Source organism: Camelus dromedarius, chromosome 10 (genome assembly GCF_036321535.1).
Source record: "Camelus dromedarius isolate mCamDro1 chromosome 10, mCamDro1.pat, whole genome shotgun sequence".
Lineage (NCBI taxonomy): Eukaryota > Metazoa > Chordata > Mammalia > Artiodactyla > Camelidae > Camelus > Camelus dromedarius.
Genome location: NC_087445.1, coordinates 48103270 through 48128769, shown reverse-complemented (window position 1 = coordinate 48128769; position 25500 = coordinate 48103270). Strand labels below are relative to the sequence as shown.

At 44.1% G+C, this 25500-nt stretch overlaps 1 protein-coding gene across 6 annotated transcripts; it reads right to left on the bottom strand.

Moving 5' to 3' along the window:
- Positions 1-1387: 1387 nt before the first annotated feature.
- On the bottom strand, positions 1388-23523 carry POLR1E (RNA polymerase I subunit E). Of its 6 annotated transcripts, none has more exons than XR_010382736.1 (14): positions 23352-23523; positions 22648-22751; positions 21388-21464; positions 19945-20030; positions 15600-15658; positions 14648-14792; positions 12881-12988; positions 12138-12234; positions 10439-10572; positions 8991-9072; positions 8104-8235; positions 6818-6979; positions 3998-6140; positions 1388-3122 (listed from the first exon to the last, which is right to left on the bottom strand). XR_010382736.1 is itself a non-coding variant. In XM_064490323.1 (13 exons), exons 1-12 carry the CDS (start codon positions 23425-23427, stop codon positions 6820-6822), a joined length of 1260 nt encoding a protein of 419 aa, XP_064346393.1. In that variant the 5' UTR covers positions 23428-23523; the 3' UTR covers positions 1388-6140; positions 6818-6819. The 6 variants fall into 6 exon arrangements, 4 of the variants coding, with proteins under 4 accessions (XP_064346393.1, XP_010993858.2, XP_064346394.1 ...); XR_004136271.2 differs by having other exon boundaries at positions 5876-6140; XM_064490323.1 differs by having other exon boundaries at positions 1388-6140.
- Positions 23524-25500: the final 1977 nt, after the last annotated feature.

Sequence of the window (25500 nt, the reverse complement as noted above, 5' to 3'; positions counted from 1 at the left end):
CGGGGTCATCTTGTCCACTTAGCCTGCTCCCACACCATTCCCAGTTCCAGGGCCTGCTTCCTCATGTGTCAGTCAGGGACTGTAGTTGCACTCTGCCTGTCCTGTGGGCTTTGGGAAGATCAGCAGTGCCTGGTGTGGATGACCTGATGGTCTGCAGAGGGTTTTTAGATCCATGACCACATTTTTCCCAGCTTCAGTCATTCAGCATCTGTAGTTTGTCACTTGAGGAGAAAGCTAGTACTTTGAATATTTTTCTTTAAATCCTTTTATTTTAATTGATTATTTTAAGAGCTTTAGATTTTTCAGGTCTCTAACTGAGGTGTAGTTGATGTATAGTATTTGTTTCAGGTGTACAACATAGTGATTCACAATTTTTAAAGGTTATACTCCATTTATAATTATAAAATATTGGCTGTATTTCCTGTGCTGTACAATATATCCACATAGCTTATTTTATACATAGTCATCTGTACCTGTTGCCTACTCGTATCTTGCCCTCCCCCAATCCCTCTTTCCACTGGTAACCACTAGATTATTCTCTAGATCTCAGAGTATGTCTTCTTTGTTAGTCACTGGTTTTATTTTTTTTCAGATTCCACATATAAGTGATACCGTACACCATCTGTTTTTCTCTGTCTGACTTATTTCATTAAGCTTAAAACCCTCCAAGTTCATTTGTGTTGTTGCAAATGGCAAAATTTCATTTTTAATGGCTGGGTAGCATTCCATTGTGTGGGTGTATATATATATTTCCTTCCTTCCTTCCAGCAGTCTCTTTTCTGAATGGTTCCTCATGTGGACCCACACATCTTCCTTATCCATTTATCTGTTGATGGACACTTTGGTTGCTTCCATATGTTGGCTAGTGTGGATAATGCTGCTGTGAACACTGGGATGCATGTATCTTTTCAAATTAGTGTTTTCATTTTCTTCAGATATATACCCTGGAATAGAATTGCTGGATCATATGTTAGTTCTATTTTTACTCTCTTGAATAAACTCCATACTGTTTTCCATACTGGCTGCACCAATTTACATTCCCACCAACAGTGTTCAGGGTTTTCCCTCTCCTCCACATTCTTGCCAACATTTGTCATCTGTGGTGATGACAGCCATTCTGATAGGTGTGAGGAAATACCTCGTTGTGGTTTTGATTTCCATTTCTCTGAGGACTAGCGATACTGAGCATCTTTTCATGTGCCTGTTAGCCATCTGTATGTCTTCTTTGGAAAAATGTCTAGGTTTTCTGCCCATTTTTAAATCAGGTTGCTTCTTTGATGTTGAGTTGTATGCGCTTTTTATATACTTTGGATATTAACCCCTTATTGGTCACATCACTTGCAAATATTTCTCCCATTCAGTCGGTTGTCTTTTCATTTTGTTGATGGTTTCCTTTGCCGTGCAAAAGCTTTTAAGTTTAACTGGGTTCCTTTTGTTTTTCTTTTGTTTCCTTTGCCTTGGGAGGGCGATCCAAAAACTGTTGCTATGATTTATGCCAAAATGTGTTCTGCCTGTGTTTTCTTCTAGGAGTTTCATGGTTCATGGTCTTAACACTTAGGTCTTTAATACATTTTGAGTTTTTCTAATTTGAACAAAATTAGGACAAAAAAAGTTCTAATTTCATTCTTTTACATGTAGCTATCCAGTTTTCCCAGCACCACTTACTGAACACTGCCTACAAGAGTTAGAGTTACAGAAAAAGTAAGGAGATAGGTGGTACAGCGTTCCCGTATCACCCTCCCCGCCAAGTTTCTGTAATTAACACCTTACACACCTCACGTTAGTATGGTACCTTTGTCAAAACTACTGAACCAGGAGACACATTATTATTATTAACTAAAGTCCACAGTTTATTCAGATATCCTTCCTTAATCATTACCTAGTGTCCTTTTTCCATTCCAGGATCCTATCAAGGAACACTCAACTAAAAAGAAATGTTTATATCACTACTACAAATGAAAAGCTAGTGGTTTTAACACAAAAAAAAATAAACTATTAAAATGAAAATATTCATGCTATCACAAGCGAATAAACCTTTGTTGAAACTGAACATTCCAGGGAAATTAGTTACTGCAGTTTGGCCAAGCCAGCATAACTTCATATATCCTGACACACCCCCTTGCCACCACAATCATCTTACAGCCCATCAACAGTATATTAAGCACTGACTTGGTGAGGTTATTGCTCCTTTTTTACAAAAGGAATTGAGTTCTGAGTGGTGATGCCTGTTAAGGACCACTAGGTTCCCCATCTAATGTTAAGAGCTTGTAGGGAGGAGAGGTGTAGGCAGGCTGTTACCTAGGGCTCCATCAGCCGGGACACACACACACACACACAGTGCTCATCTTCTGCCAAATCATTTGGATGCATAAGTGGGAGGGGCTTGGAACACCCATCCGAGCTCTTCCGTAGTTAGGGAAGCATCTGGAAGGAGACTGCTCTGCAGTAGCCTGCACTGGCTGAGTGGGCAGGGCTTACCCTGATGCCTGCTGATGGGAGCAGACAAGCACAGCAAAGACCAATGCAACTTCATCCAGGCCTCCAAGTCCTGTTGAGGCCCTGACTACAGGGAATGGGGGTGTGGTGTGGCCAGACCAGACAGGAGCCAGCGTTGGGTCTTCGAACAGCACATGCGCCTACACTGTCCTCAGCAGAGCCCTGGGCCCACCTTCTTCCCTTTCCTTCCTTCCTTCCCTCAGTCTCTTTTCTGAATGCTTCCTCACGTGGACTCATGGGACCCGCTGGGCTTGTTCCAGCCCTGAGCACTCTCCCGACATGAACACTCTCATCCCACTCGTTCTTTCTCCCTTCCTGTCCAGGACTCTGCAGGTGCCGTTACGGCCTGGGGGCTCTGGAGCCCCTCCTTTGTGATTATCATCCCTTTGAAATGAAGTCAAGCCTAGCATGGCCCTCTGGTGCAGTCTGAGTGACTCACACCACAACTGTCACCCTGCTTAGAAACCAGTTCTTGCCTGAGTGCAGCCAAAGATGCCGTCTGTCTTCTGTCTTGATTGCCAGGGTAGCATTTCACCTCTTGCCTTAGGCCATCAATCATGTCATCCATCCAGGCTCCTTGGATAAAAGGCTGATTCCAGAGCTGGGGCAGGCAACATACAGGATGGCTAGAATATATTGTGCCAGAAATTAAGGAAGCACGCTTAAAAAGATGGGGATACAGGAGCTAGCCTGAAGGAACTCAAGACTGGCCAAATGTGGTACAATCTGAGTATCAAAATTAAATGGTAACAGTGTTCACAGAACAAGAATCTGAGTCCATACTAATAACTAGAACAAAAAGAATTTTAAGGGAGAGAAAAGAAAGTTCCTTCCATATAATAGAATGCCAATAATAAGTGTATAAGAAATTATGGGAGTTAGAAAATCACTCACCATTTTGCAGCCACCCTGGTAACTGATTCAGCAAAAATTATCAATCAAGGCTAAAACTCTCAGATAAAAGTTTGATGAGGAACAAGATATTCAGAGTCTCAAAACAGCCTACAAATTACTTATTGATTATAATAGAAATTTCACAGTGGAGGGAACATAACCTTAACCAATAAAAATTAACATCAGCAAGAACAGGACAAACCAACATCACATGCCTCTACTGTGATGCACTTGGGACACAACCCCTCATGATATCCCTGCCAAAACCGTGTATCCTGGATCTTATCAGAAGGAAACACAAGACAAACCCAAACTGAAGGGACGCCCTACAAAATAACTGACTTTACTCTTTAAAATGTCAAGGTTAAGAAAGGCAGAGACTGAGGAACTGTTTTAGATTGAGTAAGTGGTGTGATCGGCAAAATGTGAATGTGCGCTGGGGGCTAGATTCTAGCACTGCCTCGCTGCTCTGGTCCCTGCTTTTGGCACATGCGATGTGCTCGTGAACGAGAAAGTGCTTATTCTTAGGATATACACGCTTAAGTACTTATAGATAGAAAGGGCAGGATGCTTTTCTTAAACTTTCCCAAATGGTTCAAAAAGATACAGATGCATAAAGTGAGTGATAAACAGGACAACCCATGCCCGGCTGGACCTTCTGGGTGAAGGACATCCAGCAGTCTGTGCTCTTCTTGCAGCCATTTTCTAAGTATGACATTATATCAGAATAAAGATTTTAAAAGGAGACACTTTAAAGAATTTTACCCAATTAGCTATTTCCAGGTTGGGTCCTCTGCAAGTATGTTAAATACACCTTCTTTGACCTCATCACTGTTAAGTGTCCAGCAGGTGAGGGCCACAGAGACTTCCCTCCAGGGAACAGACTTCATTCTGTTAACTCCCGTAAGTTGAGACTATTCCACAATCTGCAAATCTTATTAAGGGTATAAGCATCTAGCCCAGAGTTGTCTTCTTCCAAGAGGTCACCAAGGGACATTAGGGCAAATACCTTGGGGGTGGGGTGGGGATTAAGGACTCCTCTGTGAATGTAAATGGGTTTTTAGAGCTAGGAAAAAACCTAGTACAACCCCACAGTTACTCAAGTTTTACTGCCTAACAGCTCTGCCAAGGAAAGAAGGGGCAGCATGTACTCATTCCACGGGCACCGACGCTGTATGCTGGGCACTGTGCTGGGCGCCTTCTCACAAGACTTGTTGAACGAGGGCCTTTTGAGCCTTCTGACCCACGAGCTCCTTGACATACAGAAACTTGCTTTTCAGCCAGTCCCTGGGATTGCAGCACCTACTGGTACACCTGTTGCCACTCAGGATAAGTATACAGCTGACCCTTGAACAATGCAAGGTTTGGGGCACTGACTTGCACACAGTTGAAAATCCATGAATAACTTGTATCAGCCCTCTGTATCCGAGATGCCACATCTGCTGGTTCAACTGACTGCTTGTGTGGTACTGAAGTACTTACTAGTGAAAAAAACCCACGTGTAAGTGGACCCACACAGCTCGAACCAGTACTGTTCAAGGATCGACTATATATTTACCGTCCTGGACTTTTCCCCATCAATACTACCCCTCTGAGTGTGAGTGACTAAAGACAGGCGGCTTCCCAGTCACTAGGGCAGAAGCTGCTCAGAGGCCAGGGCACACGCTGTGATCTTACCACTACTAGAAATAAAGCCTCAAAGTGTCAAAACCATCAGAAATTAAAAAGGATTCATGAAAACACACTCTAACCCATAAGCACATTAGGAATTCTTTCCCCAGAGACAGATCAGGATATTATTTTTTCTGATGCAGAGTCACATACTTGATTTTTACAACAGCTTAAAGACAAACAAGAAGCATTTAGATGTCCTGCTCACACCTCTGCTGGAGGGAGACCAAGTATGGTACAGGTGCCCATCACCCAGGGCCAGACAAATGGGGACACATCCAACAAGAGCTTGGAAAATGTACACTGCAGGCCTGGCTTTGCCACAGAGGTGGCTCTGATAACTGCACCCCCCTGCTCGAAGAAATTTAAGGACCACCAGTCTGAAACGAGTCATCCAAGACCCATTTCTACCACATCTTCCTTAACGGATGGCCCAGCTGCTGCGCAAACTTCCTCCTTTCTCACTTTCAGAGAGAGGTGAATTCTGTCTTCCATCTGCCACTGCTCCTGGCCCCCAGCACTGAGCACCACAGACCTCAGCTGCTCCCACTGCCTCACAAGAGCCTTGAAGAGCTGAGTCTGAGCCTTAGCCACATACCTAAGTCTTTCCGTGTCATAGTCCCATTCCCACACACCCTGCTGGACACTGACTTCTCCATCTCCCCTGGCAGATGAGGTGGGTGGCAGTCAGCCTCCATTCCCCTCTGCCTTGGTGTGGCTTCCTGTAACCAGAGGCCGGAGAGCTGAAACCTATTTCCGAGACCCTTGCTGCTGGGATCCTAGATGCAAGTTAGGCTCCTAAATATGTACTCACAGAAGAAGGGATCAAGATGGAGGCCAGCATCTGGATCTTTTGGCTGTTGGCGCTGACAAGGAGGCGGAGGTGTGAGTACTGAATGCATGGCTGGCTGAACTCAGCATTCCAGTGTCAGGTTACCAGCTGCATGAATCCAAGCAGCAGCTGAATTCAAGTAGCTGCATGAATTCAAGTGCCTTCTTCATGACTGGCTGGCCACTCCAGCTGTGTTCGCGAACTCCACAGTGCTAGTGGCAACCTCCTGATACCCACTTCTGCAGCCCTGTGACAATTTTATAGCACTTAATCCATGTATTAAACTCCTCTCTCCTTAAGAATACCTAGAACTTATTTGTATTCTGTACTGAACTCTGATTCACTCATCTCAAAAATGTGGCTTTCAGAGCTGACCCCTGCCCTCCATGTGGCCTGAGCCAGGAAGAGCAATAGGGTTAATCACTTCCTTTTATCTGGCTCTGCTGTTACTGCAGCTGGGAACTACACTGGCCTGTTTTGGCAACCCCAACACGCCAGTGACCTTTAGCCTCCCATTCTAGCCCTGCTGGACTGTCCCCTCACCATGTACCCCACTGGTCCTTCCAAACCGAAGCACAGCACTTCACATTTCTCTTTATTAACCTTTATCCATTAGAGGTGGCCCAAGGTTCAGCCTATGAGGTCTTTTGCCTCCGACTTCCCCAGACCCCACCCTCCGACATCGCACACAGGAACCATGTACCATTGACAATCACGGCAACATTGAAGGAGGGAGATGGAGTCCAATATGGCCATCGCTTTATGTTTGTGCTTAAGACCAGCACTACTGAGGTGCTGGCTTCTGGCTTTATACAACCATGCCAAAGCAAGGCTGCTTTTTTCCTCTTTCTTTAAAAATAAAAATTCAAATGAATAGAAACAGTGGCTATGATGTGGCCAAAATGCTCTATCTGGAAAGCACACCTCTAGGTGATCTTCCTCCGCTTCGACTGACGGTCCAAGGTCTGGGCTGGAGGCAGCGGGATGGAGAGAGTGCCCAGTTTGTGATCCTCTTCCCTGTCCGCTGCCAGAGAAACCCTTTTTTTAGAGATCTTCAGCCTCATGGCTTTCGCTATCTCCATCATCCTAAGGAAACAAACACAGGAAACCAAGGAGAGTTTCCTCAACGTGACTGTTCAGGGAGGCTTGGCAGGAGGGGGCGGCACGTTTGCACTCCAGGCCAAGAGACAGACTCCCCAAGGTGGCCACGAGGAGCAAAGCCTCCAGCAGAGAGCCATCAATCTCCCTTTTTAATGTGTTGCCCTTAGAAAATATCTACATAGGTGATGGCAAACCAGGTTATCTAGATCCTACGGACAACTCTGTTAACTTCCTGTAAAAGGATTGAGCACTTGCTAGAATAATACAGGCTCCAAGTATCTGTTTCTCTTCCATGTTCAACCTCACCACCATGAGAATGCCATTTGTGGACAGCCCTAGAATAACCCCTCTATGGACTGGTACAAAAGTCCAGATAAGGGTGTTTTCCTAGGTGCTCTTGGAACACCGTCAGGGTCCTTGGATGCTAGACGTACCTAAATCACTGATGAAGGCCAACCCATCCCGTGGTTCAGCACCCTGGCAGGTTCTGCTCCCTACTCAGTCTGAATCCCTTCTAGCCAGGCTAGAAAGGGCCTGAGAGGTCATCTCTGCCACCCTCCCAGTCCAGTCAGAGAATCCCGAATGGGGCATCGCCGCCAAACTGCAGCCGCCCTTGCCTTACACACCTCCCCTGCAGCCTCTTCCATCTGACTCTGAGAAAGTTCTTTTTGCTAAGCTGAAATTGGGTTCTTATGTAACTTCCACCCCTAGGTGACCCTGCCTCAGAACTATACAGAATCCCTCTTCCCAGTGACAGCAATTTGGAGACTGGAGGGTGCTCGGTCACAGAGAGACAGAAGGCTCAGGTTCAAAGCCCAACTATTCCCTTTCTTTGCTGTGTGACACTGGAAAAGTCACTGATGTCTCTGAACCAAAGATTCTTCTTCAGCTGTTTCTTGGGGAAATCACTGAGATTCTGACAGATGTAACACTGTGCTTAGCAGAGCAAAGGCTCTCGCTCTCAGTCATGACTGGCTGCCTATCCATTCAATCAATCATTCATAATTTGAAGATTGCACCCAGGTCCCTTGACGGTGCCTCAGGCTTTCCAGTGGTATCAGAACGACACCAAGGCACCCTAAGGGAGCTTCTCCTTCTGTTGTGCTCACCTTTTCTCACTGAGCTTCAAGTCTCTCTGTAACATTGTCAGGTCAACCTGGAAGCTGTTTATGTGCAAGGCGAGTATGATCACATAGGCGGTGATCTTTGCCTTCATAGAGTCCGAAATTAAGTTCCGTAAACTGCAAACCAGTGTCAGTAAGAGAGATAAGAGAGACAAAATTAAACTCTCAGATGATTTCTTCAAAAACAAAAACATTCAGTGCATTCATATGTCTTCTCATCCCGGGGAGAGGAAAAGGAATTTGGTCAACATCCCTTGTCTGGTTGCGGCACCTGAGCCTTCACACATAGCCAAGCAGCGAGCCAATCCCAGCCTCCCTCCAAGGGGGACAGAGAAGGCCCACCTACATGATCCCCAGGCAGTCAGAGCCTCACACCAGTGAGGACCTGCCATGTCTTTCCCAGCCTGCTCAGCAGGATTGCTGGGAAACCAGTCATCCCAAACTCGTCTGCTTGACGATTCTTCCAAGCACACTCAGAGCAGAAAACATATTCCAAGCAAATGGCAGGAAGAAAGCCCAGGTGCCCTGCTTGGGGGAGTCCTTCCCCAAAGTCATCCTACTGGCCTGCCCTTTCCAGCAGAACATTAGTTCCATGGAGTTTAGGCAGGGGTCCTCAGAAAAAGTGTGTGATGTGAAGACTTCACCGCAGGTCTTCCCAGAGCCTTTAACGTGAACTTCTCCAGAGGGCTAGAGTCTGTCCTACAGTGTTACCTAAACTCATGTGACCCCAGGACCCCTCAAAGTGGCAGTGCCCTCTTCAGTAGTGTCTCTTTGGACACGGACTTCAATCCAAGCCTCCTCCCCACTCTCACCACCCTCCACACCTTGCTTTCTCCTTTACAGGCAGAAGCTAAGAAATCAAGCCCCCTGACCTGCCATTGTTGTAGGTCAAACAGGTAAAGTGCTTCAGCAGCTTAGTGTTGATGACGTGGGGAACTCCAGGTCCCAGGGCACCTACAAGACACAGAGGAGTCCCATCATTTTCTTTCAGCCCTCTCAGGCCACACTCACCTATGTGCTGGGAGAGGAGGACAGCACTGGGGCAATGAAATGAACAGAAGCACATGGGAGGAGAAGGGGCCCATGGAACACAACAGCCACTTTCAAATGAAACTGTGCTCAGGGGTGCTTCTGCCTGCAGACCATACGTGCACAAGAGATGTTCGTGATGGGGCAGCAACAAGGAAGAAAGACCAATTGTGGAGAAAGCCCAGGAAGAGGGAAAGGAGGGGAGACTGGCATGTGAAAATAAGAATTAAGCAAATACTGAAAAACATGAATATAGACATAGCTGTATGCTATGCAATAAAGCGAATCACGTGAGCTTTTTGGTATCCTAGTGCATATAAGTTATGTTTACAGTACACTGTAGTCTGTTAAGTGAGCAATACTATCATGTCTAAAAAAACCAATGTCCATACCTTAATTAAAAAATAACTTTATGCTGTAAACCTGAAACTGTTCTAAAAAAATAAAGTCTATTAAAAAAAAACAACTTTATTGCTGAAGATTGCTAACTATCACGTAAGCCTTGAGCAAGTCACAGTAGTAACATCAAAGATCACTATTTGCAGACCATCATAAAAAATATAATAATAAAAAAGCTTAAACTATTATGAGAATTATCGAAATGTGTCACAGAGACACAAAGTGAGCAAATACTGTTGGGAAAATGGCATCAATAGACTTTTTTGATGCAGGGTTGCAATAAACATTCAATGTTAAAAAAAAAAAAAATCCCGTATCTACAAAGCACAATAAAAGTGCAGCACAGAAGACCACTATGTGCTCGTACAGACTCTTGGTGCCCAATCACAATAACACGACTGCGCACATCTTATGCCTAAAACCACAGGTGTCTCCCTCTGGGCTTCCGAAACTGGGTGGACGGTAGTGTGCGGCAGCCACCCACGCCCTAGCGCCAGACGACACAGTTACCAACTCTCCCAGTCAGAAATATGCTGACACAACATTACAAGCAAGGCCAATTTTTCACCCCATACAACTATGTCTGTCTAATCATGCCTTAAAATGTTCATTTGATTTGCCTGGATATTATACTTTGCCTGACATGGAACAGAACAGTGAATGTTAGCTCTGAGCGATCGTATAATCCAACCTGACCCTATTTTCAGAGGAAAGAGCTTGGCAAGTCCTCTCAGCACGTCAGCAGTACCAGCAGGAATCCCACCGCTACACAGTTAAAAATAAAGACCTGGACAGACATGTCCATTTTCTTCTCTCACTAGAGCTGGTCTAAGAATTGCAGGCAAATAACAGACTGGAAATTACTAGAATAAAATGCCTATGATGGACTTACTTTTCCGCTTAATCACTTTCTGCGCTCGAAATTTGATGAGAGTGTCCAGAAACCATATGCACCGGGCCTGGCGGTCTCGCCTCTCCTCATTTGATGGCAAAGACTTCAACGCTTCTATGATGAAGGAGCAGTGACTAATGAGGGAGGGAAAAGGAAGAATGTGTAAGACTGGCTGTCAGGAGCCACTCGCTCCTTCACACCCAAGACAGCAGGCACCCCTCACGCTGGTACACAGTCAACAGTGGAGGAAGGGCCATCCCACCAGCCCCTTATAACAGGAGGAGCACGACTTAGTGCAGGGGCAGCCAAGGGCTGGACAGTCAGTGTTCCACATTTTGTGTGTGATATGGTCACTACCATTGTAGTACACAGGCAGCCATCGGTAACACAGACATGAACGACTGAGGCTGTGTTCCAATAAAATTTCATTCACAGGCAGCCAGCCAGACTCGGCATGTGGGCCATAGCTGGCCCAACCCTGACATGGTGGTCTGGAGTACAGGCTCTCAACTACCTGGGTTTGAATCCCCCTCTCTGCCACCAAGTGGCTTGGGCAAATTTCTGAACATCTCTGTGCCCTGGTTTCTTCATCTGTAAATTAAGGCTAATGATAGTACCCTCATCCTACGGATTTTTGTGGATTAAAGAGACAATGTAAGTAAAGCACTGCTCAACTCATGTTGGCTATTATTTTTACGTATAGTTCTACTACTCTCAGGATTCCAGACTTCCAGGAATAAAAGGCTCTTTGAGGTCATCTGGTAGCACCTCATTTTACAGATAAGAAAACCAAGGCTCAGGAAGGGGACAATCACATAGTACACCAGGCGGAGCTTGGGGATTCCAATCTCCAGACTCCCAGCCCAGAACTCATTCCTGCAGCTGCCCCTGGGCCACAATCACATTAAAACAACAAAGAACCAGTAATGAGCTCTTTTTTGGAAATGGATCTTTGGAAAGAGAAAAAAAAAAAGTATTTCCAAGACTTCAGATTTCACTGACCAGTAAAATCTTCAAACAAAAATCTGGAGAACCAACCTTAGGTTGATAACTTTTTATTTTCTCAAGATGAAATTATTAAAAGGAAAACTCAAAAGCAGGAGGAAAAAAAAAAAACCTGCTTTAAGAGGCCAAAAAAGGGGGAGGAAATTATCTCTAAATTATTTAAAACATACTTCATTTAAAATGTATACATTTGGCAGGGAAGGTACAGCTCAAGCAGTAGAGCTCATGCTTAGCATGCAGGAGGTCCTGGGTTCAATCCCTAGTACCTCCATTAAAATAAATCAACAAACAAACTTAATTATCCCCCCTAAATGTATAAATTTAACTTTAGAAAAGCTCACTCAGCACATCACCACAGATAAGCCATCACCAGGTGGCACCTACTCCCACGCCAGTACTTGGGCCCCACCAGAGGCAATCAGCATCAGCATAACACTGAGGGCGCAGAGGCCACCTCCAGTTCCCAACCCCAGACTATAAGGACTCACCACCCTCTGCCCAGCCACATGCACTGAGGTCAACTCTCTCCCTTGATCAACTTGGGGGCCCAAACACTCAAGAAAACACTAGCTCGTTCACGTCCAAATGCTGAACAGACGTGTATCCTCACTGACATCCAAGGTCCACTTCCTGTCTGACTACTGTTGTGTCCCAACATTGCTCCCCAGACACTCCATCTGCCCAAGTGGGGTACCTGTTCTCTTCAGCCATCTTTAGTATTTCTTCTGATGTGACATTCCTGAAGGCTTCAGATGGGCTCTGAAGAGCGTCATACTCCGCCGGAGAAAGAACTAGTTACAGGTCAAGGACACAACCTGACCAAAATGGAAACATCCAACTAACAAGCTCATCTTCTAGCGGCCTCATTTTAGAGATGGGAAAACAGAGGCTCAGAGAGGGGATGCTCACACAGTATGTCTGGGCAGAGCTCAGAGCCCAGTCTCCACACTCTCAGCCCAGAGCTCATTCCCTGCCTGGGCCTTTCTGTCTTCTCTTATCACAAAGCCACTGTAGGCGTTTTCCCTCTGACTAGAACCACAGTTATGGAAACTCTACATTCCAACCCTTCCTTTTACAAAATCAGTCTGCCCTAGACTTTGGGCACTGGCCAACTTAAGTCATATTTTGACTCTTCATGGAGAGCGACTCCCCCCACCCCCCATGCACACAGGGCTGAGCTGTGGGCATTTCCCATTTTGCTGAAGGAATGGGTTGAATTCCAAGGGCTGACAGGCCGGTGCTGCAATGGGTCCCTCAGCTGGTGAGGAAGCCTCACTGACATCACAGCAACAGCACTGGGGCAACCGCAAGGGCCTGGGAGTAGCTTCTGTGAGCATCAGAGGACCACCAACACCCTCAGAGAGCCTGGCTGGGCCACTCCTGTGTGCATATCCCAACTTGGGACATGAGGCGGCATTCCTCCCACAGGAAGGATACGGTCTTCAAATTTATACACGTCTTCAGGCTTGGTTGCATCAGCGTGGCAGGGAGGGAGGTAGAGGGAGTCGTCCTGCAAGTCATCGTGGATGGCGTCACTGACCAGGGCTTTTCAGTAAAGGGAGAGTCAGTGTCAGTATCACCCTGCTTGGCCTCAGGTTCCCAACACTCTTTGCAACCTGTGTGCTCGAGACCATCATTGGCCCAGAACCCCCTCATCTGAACACTTCTGCCAGTATGGCCTGACCTCCCCATCAGGCTGACAGCTCCAGAACTGTCATGTCCACTCATGACGTAAACCCATCAAGGCCCCAGAGAAGATGGACACAGCGCAGTCCTCCTCAGGTGACTCGCAGTATAGCAGGGAGACAGGTGTGCTAATAAATATTTACAATACAACAGAAGAGAAGCTAAAAATGAGGGATATTCAAAATAGCCTTTAATGGCTTAACTTCCAGAAAAGTTCTCCACAAACTGTGAGTTAAAAAAAAAAATCAAATCATAAAATTGTAACTATCTCCGAGGGATAACCATGTAAGAATTAAGTACGCATACAGACAAGAACAGAGAGGAAACAGGAAAACTGTAACAGTTGGTCTGGTAAGAATGATGGGGAAATGGGTGAATTATTTTTCTTTCCTTTAATAGCTGAGAGTAAACCAGACTAAAAAACTGAAAAATTTATTTAGATATTAAAGTATGTCTGACTAAATGGAGACATATTTCTGTTCCTGGATGAGAAAACATAATATTATACAGATGTTGATTCTCCTCATATTAATTGCAAACGATTTTAAAGAAACTTGACAAAGTAATTTTTAAGATCACCTGGAAGAAAAAGTACAGAGAAAAAGTACAAGAAAAAACAAGGATGAAGGTGGTGACTTTGCCCTACCAGGCAGTAAACTGGATGATGAGGCTACCACAATCAGAAGACCCTGGTGCTGCCTCAAGAGCAGCCAATCAGAACGATGAGACAGAACACAACCGAGAATGTGGCAAAATGACAGAGGTGACTTTTTAAATCATTTTTTACAAAAGGAAAGGATGGAATTGGGGACAACTGGCTAATCATTTGGAAAATATAAAATGAGGTCTGTACCACAGGCAAAGAAAGAAAAAAATTTTTTCATTAAGATTTAGGTGTAAAAAGTAAAATTGTGAAAATATTGAAAGAAAATGTAGGAAAATATTTATAAAATCATGTGTTACGGAAAGATTTTCTAAAAATTACTAAAATTTCATTTTAATAGAAAAACTGCTCTCACACATATATAAACTTTCTCTTACGTTCTTATAATGTATTTGAATAGTACATTTTAAATAATACAACTAAATATTCAAGCTGCTGAAAAATTTAGGAAAAGAAAAAGATCCAGGGACCCCAAAGTGAGACACTGTCTCTGGAAGCTCAGTATATCATCATCACGTCACTTTTTGACTAAAGCCTCCCTGTAACTCAGAGACATGAGGCCCTCTCCCTCCCCCGTGCCCTGCAGGCTGTAGCCCTGGCACGAAGGACACGGAGGGCATAGAGCCATCCCCACGCCTGTCTCCTCTACTTGACTGTGAGCTTACTGAGGGCAGGCCATGTCAGGTGCTTCTTACCACTTCCAGAGTCTGCTCCTAAGAAGGCCCTCAGTGAGAGGCAGGAAGGAATACAGCCCTTACTCCCATCACTTCCCTCTGTGGGGCGGGTAAAAGATCTCAAGAGAGGAGAAAGCTGTCTCTACGAGCAGCCTCTTACCCCAAGTTCCAGCTGCTTACCAGTGACACCCTTTGTATCAATAATAGTCTCTGCGGCTTTAGCCACTGCACGATTCAAAGATTCACTGCCAACTTTGTTCATCCTCCTGGAGTTCAGAGCCCGCTTCTGTTTGGTGGTACCAAAAGCTTCAATGCAAGAATCCATCTGTGCAAAAGACAAATCTGGTCACTGGGGACAGGCTGGTACTGCTACTCCTAGCTGTGTGACTATGCGGAAACGCTCAGCCTCTCTGAGTCATTAATACCTCACCTGTAAATTGGGCTGATTCATACCTAACTACCCCATAGGCTTATTTTAAGAACCAAATGGTATTAAGAGATTTGAAGTACTTGCTTTGTAAACTGTAAGGAGCTATTTATAAATCAACAGTGTCTGTCTGTAAAATGAAAACACTTGGCTAGAATTAGTGTTGGCAAATCTGTGGCACGTGCCTTACCACTTTCCAATCCCACATCCATGACAGACATTGCTCATAGACACTCACTCTCTCTATGAGCCTGAAGACAGCCTGACACTCCCTTCTCAATACAGTGCTCCAAGGGCACTGAAGATTCCATCACCTTGCCATCCCGGGGTGAGATTTAGCTTTGCAGGAACCATCTACATTGAAAATCCTAGTTTACTTTGTCTTGGTATAAGGTTTCCAGGATACAGCCGGTATTTTCTGAAACTTGGATTAAATCCTGAAAACAAGTGTTATGCTACACCTGTAACAGCCCAGAGAACTGGTTCCAAACACTGGCACAGAGCTGTGTGTAGTTGCCCCAGATGGGAGGTCTGCTCTCTGTGAGGCCGAGGAGGCCTCTGCAGGTAGGAACTGTCTAGAGAATCACAGACTGAACGTGCTGGAAGCAGCCAGGGAGACCCCTGCTTTCAACCACCTCATTTTGGGGAAACCCAAGGTCTAGAAGGAACTTGCTTTAGGTCTCCTGTCAGTTCTGTCACACTTACCTTTTCCCTAAAAGATTTGGTCTGACTCTCTAGTGTCGATTCACTCTCAACAGATTCATCTACAAAACACAAAACAAATAAAAACAGAAAGAAAAAAAAAGCAAACCATAAGACCTACAAATAGTAATAATGTTTAATATTTGTTTACAGTTAATCTAAGAAAAACAGATTTCTGTACTACAGGACTTCCCAGAGCTTAATATGCATGTGTATTGTGAACATTCAGGATGAAGCTGTAGTAGTTAGAGAATTTGGAGTGTAAGTTAAGGAGTCAAGTGAAGGGTCATCTGATCCAAGCTCTTCATTTTACAAATAAGGAAAAATGAGGCTTCCAGATGAAATGACTTGCCCAGGTCAGTTCATCAGGCAATGGCAGAGATGGGATTAGAAACTAAGTCCTCCGCTCTTTCCAGTAGATAGTTTTGTCCTCCCTGCAAAAGACCTAAGGAAGAGGAATCAGGATGGCAGAGCAGAAGATGTAGAGCTCACCTCCCCCCACAAACACATCAAAAATACACCTATATGTGGAACAATTCTCGTGGAAAACTGTAAGACTGACAGAATTCCTATACAACCAAAGCTGCAAGAAAGATTTCCATGAAACCAGGTGGGACAAAAAAAGGCATAGCGTCAGGATTCTCACCCCTGAGAGGGAACTGAAAGGAAGAGAAGGTCTCCAAGGGCGGAACCTCGCCCTGGGGAATGAGCGGGCAGAGCCACAGACTAGGCGTCCCAGTCCTAGGGTCCTGTACAGAGGAGATAAGCCCCCTTGGCTGCAGGACAGATAGAGGAACTAGAGAAACCTAGACTCTACTCATGAAGAGTACGCACGTGCTGGCTTGCCAACAATCAGGGCAGAGAGCGCTCTGCCCTGGCGGCTGCTGCCTCACCACATTCCCCAGGCCAAAGGGGGCAACCACCTCAGCCCCACTCGCTACACACCACAGCTTGGCGTGAGATCTGGGCCAACCAGCCCTTGGGAAAAGACTCGGTCTTTCCTATAGCACCAACCACAGCCCCTGTCAAGGTGACGATGGCCAGCACACCCTAAGGAAAGACGTGACTGGCAAACATATCAGAACTAGCCCCCGCACCAAAAACACTGGACACACGCAGTCTACATTGGGACACACCCACATAAAAATACCCCTTTGAGAACACAATAAATGTTTCTCTTAGAGTTAAAGAGACAAAGAAAGTTAAGTAAAATGAAAAGACAGAGGAAGATAACTTAAATAGCCAGTATGTAGACTTTTTTTAATCCAAAAAAGTCATAGAAGTGATTATAACTACAATAAACAGTAAAAGGATAGACATGGAGATATAAAATAGGACATCAAAATCACAAAATGTGGGGGAGGGGAGTATAAAAATGTAGATCTTTTAGAATGTGGTCAAACTTGAACAACTATCAGTTTAATGCAAATAGATATAGTTATAAGTCAACATACATAAACTCCATGGTAACTACAAGTCAAAGACATAAGAGTCACAAAAACCAAAAAGAAAGGAACTCAGGCATACTACAAAAGACAATCATCAAACTACAAAAGTAAAAACAAATGGAAGAGGAAAGGAACAAAGAACTATAAAAACAACTGAAAAACAAGGACTAAAGTGGCAATAAGTACATACTTATTAATAATTACTTTAAATGTCAATGGACTAAATGCTCCGAGAAAAAGACAGAGTAGCTGATTGGATTAAAAAAAAGAATCTGCAATATGCTGCCTTCAAGGGACCCACTTCGGGGTGAAAGACACACATAGACTGAAAATGAGAGGATGAAAAGATATTTCATGGAAATGATAAGAAAGTGGGGTAGCAACAGTCATATCAGACAGAACAGACTTTAAAACAAAGACCATAAAGAAAGACAAAGAAGAGGATTATATAATGATAAAAGAATCAATACAAGAAGACGATATTACACTTGTTAACATATACATATAGGAGCACCTAAATGTATAAAGCAAATACTAACAGACATAAAGGGAAAAACTGACAATAATACAATAACAGTAGGAGACTTTAACACCCCACTAACATCAATGGACAGACTATCCAGACATAAAGTCAATAAGGTTAACAGAGAGTGTAAATGACACAATAGACCAGTTGGACTTAACTGATATCTACAAGACACTACATCCTAAAAAGGCAGAAATATACATCCATTTCAAGTGTCCATGGAACGTTGTCTAGGATAGATCATGTACTAGGTCACAAAATAAGCCTCAACACATTTAAGAGAATAAAAATGATATCCAGTGTCTTTTCTGACCACAATGGTATGAAACTAGAAATCAACTACAGAAAGAAAAATGGTAAAAGAACAAACACGCTAAGACTAAACAACATGCTACTAAAAAAACCAATGGGTCAACAGTGAAATTAAAAAAAAAGAGAAAAAAGAAAGAAAACACCTCAAGACAAATGAAGATGAAAACACAATCTTACAAAATCTATGGGATGTGTAAAAGCAGTTCTAAGAGGGAAGTTCACAGCAATACAGGCCTTCCTCAAGAAAAATCTCAAATAAACAACCTGACCTACCACCTAAAAGAATTAGAAAAAGAAGAACAAACAATACCCAAAGTCAGCAAAAGGAAGGAAATAATTAAGATCAGAGGAGAAATAAATAAAATAGAAACTCAAAAATCAAAAAGATCAATAAAACCAAGAGCTGTTTTTAAAAAAGATAAACAAAATCAACAAACCCCTAGCCAGCTCACCAAGAAGAGAGAATGCAAATAAGCAAAATAAGAAATGAAAGAGGAGAAATAACAACTGATACCACAGAAATAAGTAAAACCGTAAGAGAATACTGTAAACAGTTATATGCCAACAAACTGGACAACCTAGAAATGGACAAATTTCTAGAAACATACATGTGCCAAGACTGAGTCAAGAAGAAACAGACAATTTGAACAGACCAATCACTAGAAGTGAAACGGAATCTAAAATTTAAAAATCCACTGCAAACAAAATTCCAGGACCCAACAGCTTACACTGGGGAATTCTACTAAACATATAAAGAACTTATACCTATCTTCTCAAACTATTCCAAAAGACTGAAGAAGAGGGAACACTCCTAAATTCAATCTACGAGACCATCATTACCCTTATACCAAAATCAGATAGAGGCATTGTGAAAAAAGAAAATTACAGGCCAGTATCTCTGATGAATATAGAGGCAAAAATCCTCAACAAAACACTAACAAACTGACTCCAACAATACATAAAAAAGATTATTCACCATAATCAAGTTGGATTCATTCCAGGGTCACAAGGATGGTTCAATGCACACGAATCAATCAGTGTGATACACCACATTAACAAGAGTAAAGACAAAAACCACATGACCATCTCAATAGAGGCCAGAAAAGCATTTCACAAAATTCAATATCCATTCAAGATAAAAACTCTCAGCAAAGTGTGTATAGAGGCAACACACTTTAGCATAATAAAGGATATTTACGACAAACTCACAGCCAGCATAATACTCAGCAGTGAAGAGCTGAAAGCCTTCCCGCTAAATTCAGGAACAAGAGGATGCCTACTCTCATCACTTTTATTCAACATAATATTGGAAATCCTCGCCATAGAAATCAGACAAGAAGAAATAAAAGGCATCCAAATTAGAAGGGAAGAAGAAAAACTGTCACTATTCACAGATGACATTATACTCTAGACAGAGAACTCTAAAGTCTCCACACAAAAACTATTAGAAGCAATAAATGTATTCAGTGAGGTGCAGGATACAAGATTAATATACAGAAATCTGTTGCATTTCTTTACATTAACAATGAAATATCAGAAAGGGGGAAAAACCCATTTAAAATCACTTCAAAAAAAAAACCAAAACACAAACCTAGGAATAAACTTAACCAAGGATGTGAAAGACCTATATGCTGAAAACTATAAAACACTGATAAAGGAAACTAAAGATGATTCAAAGAAATGGAAAGATATCCAATGCTCTTGGGTTGGAAGAATTAATATTGTTAAAATGGTCATACTACTCAAAGTAATCTATAAATTTAATGCAAGATTAATTAATTAAACTAAGATTAGTTTCTGATCACAAGTCTGTAAACACTGTAGGGACAGGATCCATGTCTGTTTTGCTATATCCACAGCCCCTAACTTGTGCCTGGAGTATAGTAGGTCATCAATAGATATTTGCCGAGTAAAAGCACTCTTAAATCTTTTTCAAAATGGGGGGAAAAAAACCTTTAAAAAACAGCTACAAAATGTATTTCACAAATCAAAACTCAAACCAACTCATCCAGCAAACCTGAAACATTTGGCATTTCTTTGAGCCTTCATGACTGGGACCTACCTGAGAACAGTGGCTGCATGTTAAACAATTCAGCATCATACACTTCCATTTGGCCAGAGGTCTTGTTCAAAATTCCCACAAAGTGCCTGAATAGAGAAGGAATAATACCAGTGACAATAGATTATTTAAAAGGTACTGCTTGTACAACCTCCTTTTTCCTACTTAAAAGTTTTCAACCTTCTTTCTGCCCTGATACACCTGAGGAATGCATCACTTGCTCATGAGTAACAATAATCCCCTACAGCAGCAAGTCTCTGCATGGGGAGGGAAAGGAGGGAAGGGTTCACGAGGTGGTTCTGGGAAAGGGGAAAAAAAGCTACCAGATGATTATGGTAGCCAATTACATTTGGGCTCAATGCTGCAGTGAGAAACCTTTCTGGGATATCAGAATCTAAAATTACATAGAGAATTGACTGCACATGTAATTCCATGGAGGAAAAGACAAGTAAAACCTTAGTAATTATAGGGAGAAGACCGACCAGTTTAAACTAGAAAATCTTTGTAAAGGGATGATGAAAGTCCAAGTTCAAGGCATGTACACATTAATCTGACTTCTATCAGGACGATCCAGGGGGGCTCTGAAAGGGCTTTGTTTGTGGTTCACTGATGGATACCTTCACAGGAACACTGTCTGTATTATGCCAACCCCTGACAGTTACAGACTGTTCAGGCTGGACAATCTTCATTGTACCGAGGAAGAGACTAGGGATCAGTAAAGGGCAGAGTTGCACAAAGTCAGTAATCTTTCCAGAGCTACATAGAAATTCTGGAGCCTTGGACACTACCAAATCCTTTTCTTATAGTTAGTTCCAAGGCAGACTTCTGGCAAACTTTAGCCTATTGATTACTCCAGATTAGTGGAGACAGCTGCCTTTTAGGAACAAGATAGTTATAAAGAATATTTTAAGTTAATGATATGGCCAAAATTAATGAAGGTGGTTAAGAGGTACAAGCCTCCAATTATAAAATAAATAAGTCCTGGAGATGTAATGTATAGCATGGTGACTACAGTTAATACTGCATTGCATATTTGAAAGCTGTTAAGTCTTAAAGGTTCTCATCACAAGATAAAAATTTTGTTAACTATGTGTGGATGTTAACTAGACTTACTGTGGTGGCCATTCTGTAATATATACATATATCAAATCATTATGTTACACACCTGGAACTAATATAATGCTATATACCAATATACCTCAATTAAAAAAATTTTTTTTAAAGATTACAAATGAGTGAGGTTTTTAGGAAATTAAACAAATGTAAGCTTTTCATTTTCAGGAATGTCTACATGCTGGTGTGAGGGCCCCTGGGTCTGGGAACAAAGGAACTTGGTAAGCCTCTCTAGAGTTCCTCCATGGCCCCTAAAATAGAGACAGAGAAGAGTAGTGCCAGGGCCAACTCCACCATCCACCACTTCCCACAACCCCCTTCTCCTGTCCCTACCTGCACAGAGTGTTGCATTTGAGGGCTCCAGTCCCAAAATTATTTCCTACATAGGAAAGTCTGTCTGTTTCAGCTGCCTAAAATGTAGAGGGGGGGAAGATCTATTACAACCAATGTTGAAAGATAGTAAACATCTTGACTCCCTTTTCCACATTTGCAGAAGCTTTTGAATCCAAACCACAATGGATTTGAATGAGAAATCTTTGAGATTTCTTTGAGATGATCCAGCTCCACTAATCTCTAAATGAATCTAGGCTGTCCCTGAGGGGAAGGCAAGAGGACTTTTGACAGGGAAGCCCCAGGTAGTGCAGGCTTCTAGCTGGTCTGAAAAGTTCTTGGGGGAGCTGTACCACAAGACTTTGGAGTGAGGCCCGGGACTCCCAGCACTTAGAGGCATGCAACAAAATGATTATGCAGGCAACCCCAAAGTTCAAGCCCTTCTTGAACCTCTTTGACCACTTATCCCATGACTGCTCCTTAACATGGGACTATGGAAATGGATGATTCACTCCTCAATCATAGCCAAGCTTTCCTGCTTCCTCATGTTTGTCCTTGCTATCCCCTTCACTTGGAATCCTAATCTCAGCTGTCAAACCCTCCTCCATCCTTCAGGGTGCAGCTCCAGTGTGCTCTCCCCCAGGAAGGCATTCTGGCAAGCAAGGACTTCAGCGAGCTCACTCTGTTCTGCCCTGTACTCTCCCTCCCTGGGACCCTGAGTTTTGTCTACTTATGCACTTGTGTCCCTCACATCCAGTTCTCACCTCTCAAGAGCAGTGGTGCTCAACTCAAGGAAATACGTCTGTAGGGACATCTGGGAATATCTGACTTTCTGTTTGTCACAACTAGGAGATGCTTGCTGCTAAACATCCAGTGACCCAGGACAGCTCCACAACCAAGAATAACCTGGGTCAAAAGGTCAATAGTGCAGGCATTGAGGAACACTGTTCCAGAGTATTAGCTCCCTCACTGTGGGGCCAGGTCTGACTTGGCTGTTTCCCTAGCAGCTTACAGCCCAGGGCCACAGTGGGGGCTCAATAAATGTTTATTGAATGAACAGATGAATAAAAGGCCATCGCTCCACCACAAATGTGAAACTAAATGAAGCCTGTCCCCACATTTCCACCTGCTGGGGCTCAAAGCTTCTCAAAGGCTCATTTGCTACCCTCCCTTTTCTCCTCTCATGCCCTCCTACATCCTCACTCTCCTAAGGGGCCCCCCAAGGTCTGCAGAGTGGAGGCAACTGGCCACTGCAGCACTTACCAGGATCCGCTGATTCTTCTTCCTGGGGTTTGTGGAGTCGTTGCTCTTGTACAAGGTAAAGCGCATGTTGCCTGGATTCTGCAGCTTCCCATTGGAGAACTGGACTGTAAGATTGCAGCCCAAGAATGAGATGAGAGCAGAAGGACCCACAGTATGGTGGGGAGGAAATGAACTGACAATGGGAGGAAGTGATTGGAGGAATGGGGAAGGCAAGTCAACCCAGATCCTTTCCAAAGGGGGACCGAAAGAAGTCCCAGTCCAGGTGGGAAGAGGGATGAAGAGGGGACGGGGCGGTAAGCGGAGGCCTGGAGAGGAGTCTGGACAGGAGGGAATATCTAGGGGAATGGGGCTGACTGAGGACACCTGGGCCAGACCTAGAAAGACAGAGGGAATCTCTGACCAGTGTGAAAGAAGGAAATGGAGCAGGTGTGAGACCTGGTGGGTGACGGGACGACGGTCCTGGGTACAGCCCTGGGGAGAGGGTTAACTGGAACGTCCTTATCCAGCTGGTAGGTGGTGACAGAAAGATGGTGGGATGACAGAGGAGCCCTGGCCGAGCCCCAATTAGTGGTAGAGCCTAGAAGGGATCTTGACCCAGCTGGGAAAGGGGCCGGACGGGTGTGGCGGGGAGGAGGGCTGTAGAGGTACGGAGACGGAAGGGGAGGAAGCTACGGGGAACTCTGCCCCAGCTCCGCAGTCTTTACCCAGTAGAGCTCTCTGGCTGTCGTCAGGCTCTCCACAGTACAGCCATCTCGCACTCGGCAACACCTCCGCCGCCATCTCGCCCGTCCAGCCGCCAAACCCAGCCGTTAAGACAACCGCCACCAGGTGTGCGTTCAAGCACACGCGGAGGAAATGCGGCTGGCCGGAAGAGGCGTGGCCTCGCGGGGCACTACCCTGCGCGCGCAGAGACGTATGGCTCCGCCCCCCCGCCTCGCCCCCACGCGCTCTTTCCCAGAGCTCTCAGGCGCGCCATCCCCGCCCACTCTTCGCCCCACCCGCCAGCTCGGTGCGGGGTTCCCTTCTCCGCCCGCCTCTTCAAGGCACAGCACCTGATTGGCCCCAGCACTCGGCTTGCGCATTACAGGTTGTGTACCGCTAGGGTGCGCAGCGCCTACAAATCTTACCTAAGTGTTTTGTGGGGTTTCTTCCTCAGCATGGTCTGAGTAGAGTAGGGTCTATCTCTGCTACGGAGACAAATATGTCTTACTAAGAACTGAAAGTCCAAGTGCAAATTTAGAGTTCTCTTATAGGCAATCCTTGAGCCCCAACTAAATGTGGCGACTGGCAGAGAACAGTCCTTCTCCAGGACCTCCATCCACACACATGGACATCAGTCCTTAAGCCCAAGCTTGGTCTACAATCCTGTAAATAACTCCATGATCACTTCCCAGGCCTAGGGTGCATAAACCTGTGGCTCAATCAACCCTGCGAGGATGGACCAGGAAGAGAGGCCCAACAGTCTCAAGGATTCTGGGTGGACTAGAAGGGGGAACCCGATCTGATGGGCATGTCCCTTTGTCCCTGCGTATTTAACCCTCCCTCATGGGGATATATTAGAACAAAAGGAGGTTCAAAGCAGGGCCTCTGAGCATGGACCCAGGCCAAAGCCCCTTTTGCCTAGTCAAAGGGGAAGGTATTGTTGAAGGGAAAGAACCTGGGTTGACTCATCCCTGTTATCCAAGTTGCCGACATCCCCTCCCCATCTCACACACCTCCAAGATGATCCGAATAACCTTAACACCTGAGCTCCCCTTTGCCTGAGCACACGTCACTGTTTTCAAATTACCCAGTCTCAAACTTACAGAAACACTGCAAGTACAGTGCAAAGAACTTTTTTTGCATGAACTTTTTAGAGTAAGTTGTCAACCTGATGATGCCCCATCACTCCTGAAGACTGTGGATAGTATTTCCCACAGGCAGGAACCATACCTAAGTAACTATAATACAGCCATCAAAATCAGGAAATTAACATTGCCGCATTACTACCGTATATTCATCATGCCCCATTTCAATTCACCAACTGTCTTGGTAGTGTTTTTATAGCAAAATGTCTTGTCCAAAATTACATGTTGCATTTAGCTATCATAGCTCTGTAGTCTCCTACAACCTAGAACAGTTTCTCACTCTTATTCTGACTTTCAATTCAAAATTTTAAAGTTTACAGACCAGGTTTTTACAGAATGTCCCTCAATCTGGGTGTGTCTAATGTTTCCAAGCGTTTAGTTTCAATTTATGCATCTTTGGCAGGAATATTATAGATATGATGCTGTTCTTCTCATTGTATAATGTCAGGTGGCACACAATTTTGATTTGTCCCATTACCGGTTATAGTAACTTTGATCACTTAATTAAAGTGGTATCAACCAGGTTCCTCTACTGCAAAGTTATTCTTTTCTCTTTGTAATTAATAAGTATTTTGTGGCCAGGTATATAAAGACTAAGTATCTTGTTCATCACACTTCCAGTTGTGTAAACTGACATTGGGTTCACAGATAGTAGATCCTCTGTACATGTTGACTGGCTGTATGAAAATATGAACAGTTAAATCAAAGTTAATGGGTGAAGACAACAGTGGATAAAAGGAGTCAATGGTAGTTCTTGAGAGAAGTGTCCTGGCCCTTCCTGATACAGGGACATATTGTATGGCCTTGCTACTCAAAGTTGTGTGATCCTTGGGCCAAGAGCATCAACGTCACCTGGGAACTCGTTAACAATGCAGAATCTCCAGCCCTGTTTAATCTTCTGAATCAGAATCTGCACTTTAACAAGATTCTTGGCTTTCCCTTTTTATTTTATTTTAATTTATTTTAAACTTTTTTTTAATTGAGTTATAGTCAGTTTACAATGTTG